This window comes from Aphidius gifuensis, linkage group LG1 (genome assembly GCF_014905175.1).
Source record: "Aphidius gifuensis isolate YNYX2018 linkage group LG1, ASM1490517v1, whole genome shotgun sequence".
Taxonomy (NCBI): Eukaryota; Metazoa; Arthropoda; class Insecta; order Hymenoptera; family Braconidae; genus Aphidius; species Aphidius gifuensis.
The window spans coordinates 13,210,281-13,217,161 of NC_057788.1; the positions used below are offsets into that span (position 1 = coordinate 13,210,281).

General features: G+C 28.2%; 1 protein-coding gene across 1 annotated transcript; it reads right to left on the minus strand.

Annotated features, from left to right (window-relative positions):
• Positions 1–3,080: 3,080 nt before the first annotated feature.
• Positions 3,081–4,968, minus strand: LOC122854455. Its single transcript, XM_044155156.1, has 6 exons — positions 4,832–4,968; positions 3,969–4,101; positions 3,760–3,858; positions 3,576–3,674; positions 3,450–3,493; positions 3,081–3,113 (listed from the first exon to the last, which is right to left on the minus strand). The coding sequence occupies exons 1-6, from the start codon at positions 4,907–4,909 to the stop codon at positions 3,081–3,083; spliced, it is 486 nt and encodes a 161-aa protein (XP_044011091.1). The 5' UTR covers positions 4,910–4,968.
• Positions 4,969–6,881: the final 1,913 nt, after the last annotated feature.

Sequence of the window (6,881 nt, forward strand, 5' to 3'; positions counted from 1 at the left end):
TTTCAACTTATTTTGTTTTTCAAAAACTTTGATTTTTTCCCATGTTATTGGGAAAGTTATTCCGCTAGAATTTATTTTATCAAGATGTTTCGTATAATGACTCACACGCTCACCATTTTTTGGCACTTTGTATAAACATGCTAAAACTGACCATAGGAAACAAAAATTATCAGAATTTTTGACGTTTACAACTGAGTGAGTTTTCAGTATCCATGATGGCATTTCAACGAAAGATGAATTACCACCTTGCAGTGGTATGTAATCATTTATTTGGATTTCAAGATGGAGAATTTCCTGCAGTTTTCAACCAGATCCATTTAATTCAGCTTCCTCAACATCTTCTATAAAATGTTCAAAATTTTCTTTGAATAGTTGGCTCAGATCTGATGATTGTAAAACCTCAAAACTGCCTTCACTGAAATATTTTGTTTCAACTTCTACACTATTATCTGAAGGTTTTTCGATTTCATAGTTTAAAGCTAATACAGTATTGACTTTGAGTGCATTTTTATCTTGTAAAATAAGACCTAACTGATTAATTAACATTTCTTTAGCATCAGAAAGAAAGTCTTTTACATCTTTATGTTTTAAATTAATTATAATACTTGTCTTCATCCTGTTTCTGAATACATTTTCTAAGTCTTGCCATTCAATGTATTTTTCAGTAGAAGCGTTTGATACATCAACTGTTGAAGATACACCTGCACCTTGTACTTGCAAACTTTGTAATCTTAATAAATAAGTTGTCAGTATTGCCACTGTTGCTTGAGTGCATTTTTTATGAGCACCTGACAGACTTGCACATGATCTGTTATAATTTGCAATATCTCTGCGTAAAGAAATAATTGTAGAATTGATTTGATTGTGATCTGGAGCCTTGTGTAAACGTTCAACTATTATTCGATATTCTTGTCGACGTAGTCTGCATTGTGCATTTAAATCCATTTTATTCGAATTTTTTATTTTATATTTGTTTGGTTAACCTAAAAATCAAAAAATATCAATGTAGAATTATTGCAAGCGAAAATCTATGGATAATTGACTTAAAAATTTCAAAAAATATTCAAAAATTGTAAAGATAATGATGGATTACCAAAAAAAAAATTATTTTGAGGTTATTTTGTAATAAAAAAATATTAACCTAGTGCAAGAAATATTTATGTAGATTGATAGCTAGTGAAAATCTGAAAATAATTAACTTGAAACTTTTAAATATTAATCAAAAATTGACAAGATAATGATGGATTACGAAAAAAAAAAAAAAAAAAAATTTTTTTTGAGGTTATTTTTATAGAAAAATATTAACCTGGTGCAAAAAAAATATTTATGTAAATTGTTAGCTAGTGAAAATCTAATTATAATTGACTTAAAACTTTTCAAAATTACTCAAAAATTGATGAGATAATGATGGATTACAAAAAAAGTTTTTTTTTAAGGTTATTTTTTATAGAAAAATATTAACCTGGTGCAAAAAATATTTAAGTAGATTGATAGCTAGTGAAAGTCTAAGGATAGTTTATTGAGAAATTTTATAAAATATCTAAGGATTATAAAAATAAATATTGGTTATTAAATTGTGGTTAAGACTTACCTGATATTTTCATATGACTATTTCGTCTTGGCAGCAGATCACAATGAAATGTGTTGAAAGAATGAGTTAGATGGACTGATATTTATTTAGCTTTATCCCCACTTTTTGATGACCACTAGCGACATCATCACACTAGCGCCACTATTTCATTTTATTGACTACTAGCGACTTCATCACATTTTTTATTAACTACTAGCGATACTCAGAGAATGAAACCAAAAAAAAAAAAAAAAAAGTTTAGAAAATATATAGCTACGGCAAAATGATTCTAACCAATAAAAAGCAATAAAAATTTCATATGAAAAAAAAAAAAAAAACAAAAAATATTTCAAATCAAATAAATCAAAAAAAACGAATCAATATAAAAATAATAATTACAAGAGATAAGCAATAAAAATTTCATATGAAAAAAAAAAAAAAAAAAAACAAAAAATATTCTAAATCAAATAAATAAAAAAACAAAATATATTTCAAATCAATTCAATTAATTTATTCTTTAATAAAAAATGAAGTCTTTTGTCCACATTGGACTTCCACAAATTCTACCTCTTCGCGAAAGTACATGTGGTATGTAGCTACAATTGTAGTAATCTACATTTTCTAACCGCCTATTCATCTCCTCCGGTTCGAGAATAACCGTATCAGCATCATCATCGTCATCATCGTCATCATATTCCTGCTCACGAGTATCCCTGGTTACTGTAAAAGAAAAAACAACAATGAAAAATTACTGAAAGAGAAAAAAAAAAAAAAAACAGAAAAAAAAAAAAAAATACTTACAATAAATTGGTTCATCTTCATCAATATCATCATATTCCTGCTCACGAGTATCCCTGGTGACTGTAGAAGAAAAAAACAACAATGAAAAATTACTGAAAGAAAAAAAAAAAAAAATCATCAGAAAAAAAAAAAAAAAATACTTACAATAAATTGGTTCATCATCATCATCATCATATTCCTGCTCACGAGTATCCATGGTTACTGTAAAAGAAAAAAAACAACAATGAAAAATTACTGAAAGAAAAAAAAAAAAATCATCAGAAAAAAAAAAAAAATACTTACAATAAATTGGTTCATCATCATCATCATCACTCACCAAGTCGATGACAGGTATAATCTGTAAAAACGATAAAGAAAATACAAGTAAAAAAAAGGACTTCTACCGGAAAAAAAAAAAAAAAATAGATAAATAGAATAAGTAAATAAATAAATTTTTTTAATTTTTTTTATCCCGGTAGATGTCCTTTTTTTTTTAGCAGCAAAATCGGACTTCTATTTATTATTTTTATTATTAAAAAGGACATGTACAAAGCAAATTTTGCTGCTAAAAAAAAAAGGACATCTACTGGAAAAAAATGTAATTTTGCACAATTTTTTTTAGCAACAAAATTAGCCTTGTATTTTTTTCTCGCTAGATGTCCTTTTTTTTTAGCAGCAAAATTGGACTTCTATTTATTTATTATTTTTATTATTATTATTATTATTATTATTAAAAAGGACATGTACAAGGCAAATTTTGCTGCTAAAAAAAAAAAGGACATCTACTAGAAAAAAAATGTAATTTTGCACAATTTTTTTTAGCAACAAAATTAGCCTTGTATTTTTTTCTCGCTAGATGTCCTTTTTTTTTTTTTTTTTGGACTTCTATTTATTTTTTTTTTGTAAAAAAAAAAAGGACATGTACAAGGCAAATTTTGCTGCTAAAAAAAAGGACATCTACTGGAAAAAAAATGTAATTTTGCACAATTTTTACTACCGGAAAAATAAAATAGAGGGAAAAATTGTACATCATTAAATTGCAATCGTACATTTTTTTCCAGTAGATGTCCAAAAAAAAAAAAAAAAAAAAAATACATACCTCATGATCCATTGCTGATCCATTGCTCTCATTACCAGTGTTATCTGCGAAAAAATTAAAAATTAATAAAATAATTGAAAATAAAAAAAATATAATATATAAAAAATGAAAAATGATAAAAATTACCTGGGTTATCTGCAACAGGGACGGTGGGTTCTCCAGATAACCTTTGCTCCAGCTCCTCTTGCTCTAACCTGGCAGCTGGGTCATCATCACCAGTGTTATCTGTAAAAAAAAAATAAAAATTAATAAAATAATTGAAAATAAAAAAAAATATAATATATAAAAAATGAAAAATATTAAAAATTACCTGGGTTATCTGCAACAGGGACGGTGGGTTCTCCAGATAACCTCTGCTCCAGCTCCTCTTGCTCTAACCTGGCAGCTGGGTCATCATCACCAGTGTTATCTGTAAAAAAAAAATAAAAATTAATAAAATAATTGAAAAAATAAAAATTAATAAAATAAATAAAAATAAAAAAAATATAAAAATAAAAAATATAAAAATAAAAAAATTACCTTGGTTAGCGGCAACGGGGACGGTGGCTTCTCTGGATGACCTCTCCTCCAGCTCCTCCTGCTCTAACCTAGACATTGCGTGGTATCGGACCCACAAATTCCGTTCCAGGAGTCTTCTCCAAAGACCTACACGCTGAAAAAGAAATAATATAATCAAAGAAATACAATAAAATTAATAATAAAACAAAAAAGATTGATGAGAACACGTGCTTGCGTGATGTAATTATTCAAGCATGCATTCTAACCAACCTTTTTTGTTTTTCTTATCAATTTTATTATATTTTCTTTTTATTTTATTCTATTAATTTTATTTTGTTTATTTTTCATTTATTTAATAAATGAACAATTTTTTTATTATATTTTTATTATATTTTCCTCTTTGCAAAACACGTGCGTAAAAGAGATTGCACACGTGTTCTGCGTGAAGAAAAAATATAATAAAAATATAATAAAAAAATTGTTCATTTATTATATAAATAAAAAATAAACAAAATAAAATTAATAGAATAAAATAAAAAGAAAATATAATAAAAATTGATAAGAAAAACAAAAAGGATAGAAAACGTGCTTGAATAATTGCATCATGCAAGCACGTGTTCTCATCAATCTTTTTTGTTTTTCATATTAATTTATGTTTATTGCATTTTCTTTTAATTTATTTATTTTTATTTAATAAATTAGTGTTGTGGCTTTTTTTTTATTATAAATATTATATATATTTTATTCTTTGCAAAACACATGGGTAAATCTCTCGATTGCACACACGTGTTTTGCAAAGAATAATATAAAAAGAGCCATACAACTAATTTATTAAATAAAAATAAATAAAATAAAATGAATAAAAAATAAAATAAATTACTTACCCTTCTATTATTTCTTCTATTAACTCTTCCACAGTTCATTTTGTATTTTCCTTTAAAAGTATTATCAAACAACCTCATTCCGTGACGAACCAAACTTTAAGAAAATTGTGGGAAATTTGGAAAACATAGAGCGCTGACAAAACGAAACTGCAGCGCACTACTAAAGATATCATATGATAAAAACGGGAAATACATTACCTACTTTTTGTGGGAATTTTGAAAATATTATGAAAATATTATAAACGTTATTAAATTATTAAATTATTATTATTATTGTTATTGATGATAAATAATATATTATGATATAATAATAATTACCTTTGGTAATAACGAAATGTAATATGACGTCTTGCGAAAAAACCAATATGACGTTGAAAAAAAAATTCAATATGGCGTCTTGCGAAAAAACCAATAGGGCGTTGAAAAAAAAAAAAAAATCCAATATGGCGACAGACGGAAAAAAACAATATGGCGTCGTATGAAAAATGGGACCCGGGAATTTCAAAATTTCAAAATTTAAAATGGCGTCTTTTAGAAAAAACCAATATGGCGTCTTACAAAAAATCGGACCCCCCATGGCGATTTGACCTAATTAATCAGTTAGAGGACCCCTGTGGCGATCTGACCTAATTAATTAATTAATTGACCTAATTAATTAATTCAAGGACCCCCTGCGGTGATTTGACCCAATTAATTAATTCGCGGACCCCCTGGAGGGGGAGGCCTCGCGGATTCCGGGAAATCACCCGCGAATCACAGCGGGGGGTCGCGGGTTTCGCGGGGGGAAGGGGGGGCACAGCAGGGGGGTGAGCCAGAACTCTCCTATATATACTACTTTTAAATAAAATTAAAAAAAAATATTTTAAAATATAAATTTGTTTACGTCTATTCAAACAACTTAATTTTATTGTTAGTCATGCAAATCCTTCATGCTATTATTTTATTTTATTATTTCCTCTCTTTTCTTTTCTCTTCTTCTTTCTCTCTTTTTTTTTTTGTTAGGCCCAGTTACCGGCTATCGCTTCAGTGAAAGGGAGGTATTTGACCGTGGTAACAAACTATTAAAAATTGGGAAAAACCCAACAACGCCCCAGGTAGTTAGGTAAAAAAAATAAAAGAAGGGACCGGGAAACATTAAGAGAAATAAAATGTTTTCCCGAAGGTCCCATTAAATTTTATTATTGTAAGCCCTGCACGCTTGTGCAAATCCCTTTTTTAATGGCAATTTTATTTATTTTATTTATTTTATCTCTTGTATTTTTCTTTTTTTTTTTTTTCACGTTTTAAAATTCCCCTTAAACAATTTCTCCTTTGACTTCCCCTTTTTTTTTCAGAAATAATTTATTTAAACAATTTTTCTCCCCAAAAAAAAAATTCCCAGAATTTTCCCGTATTTTCCGCGCGCGTACTAATTTCTCCGGCTTGATTTTACCCTCCGCGAACGCATTTTTTTATCTTGAAACCGGACGAGCCCTCATGAAATATCGTAGCCGGATTACTTATTAGACAATCAATAATGCCCTGTAAAATGATCCAACTAGACATGTATTTTAATTAACCCTGTTTATCCTGCCCAGTGAAGGAACATTAGAAAGGTAGGGGATAATAATTACGTAATGTAGGGAGAGATAAAAAGGAACCTGAAAAATACGCGAAAAATGCAACACAATAATACTACAAAAAAAATAACTTTAGATAACACTTGTAAATTCGGTAAAATAAAAGCACAATTTATTTGTAATTTAACCCACAAAATGTTACATAAGAATGTGACACAAAATAATTATTAAAATAATAAACCCAGTTAAATATGTACTCGCGCGTCGCGTCGAAAAGAGAGAAACTAAGCCATGCGGTCGTAGTGGAGTCAGAGACTAAACTTTGTAACAATTGCGAATAACCGAACAATAATTATTTTATGACGGCTGAGTAATTAGCGACGGGATTGAGAAGCAATCCAGTCGATTGAATTAATAAGTCACTGACTCTACATTAACACTACGGTGACGCTTGGCTTTTACAGAAATAATAATTTCACACTGGTTATTAA

Bases quoted from the DNA above. Each gene is read 5' to 3' on its own strand.
- LOC122854455 (XM_044155156.1), bottom strand. From the start codon at position 4,909: ATGAGGTTGTTTGATAATACTTTTAAAGGAAAATACAAAATGAACTGT. The intron at 3,859-3,968 runs GTAATTTTTTTA...TTTTTTTTACAG, and splicing joins CCCCGTTGCCGCTAACCAAG to ATAACACTGGTGATGATGAC. The intron at 3,114-3,449 runs GTATGTATTTTT...TTTTTTTTTTAG, and splicing joins GATCAGCAATGGATCATGAG to CAGCAAAATTTGCCTTGTAC.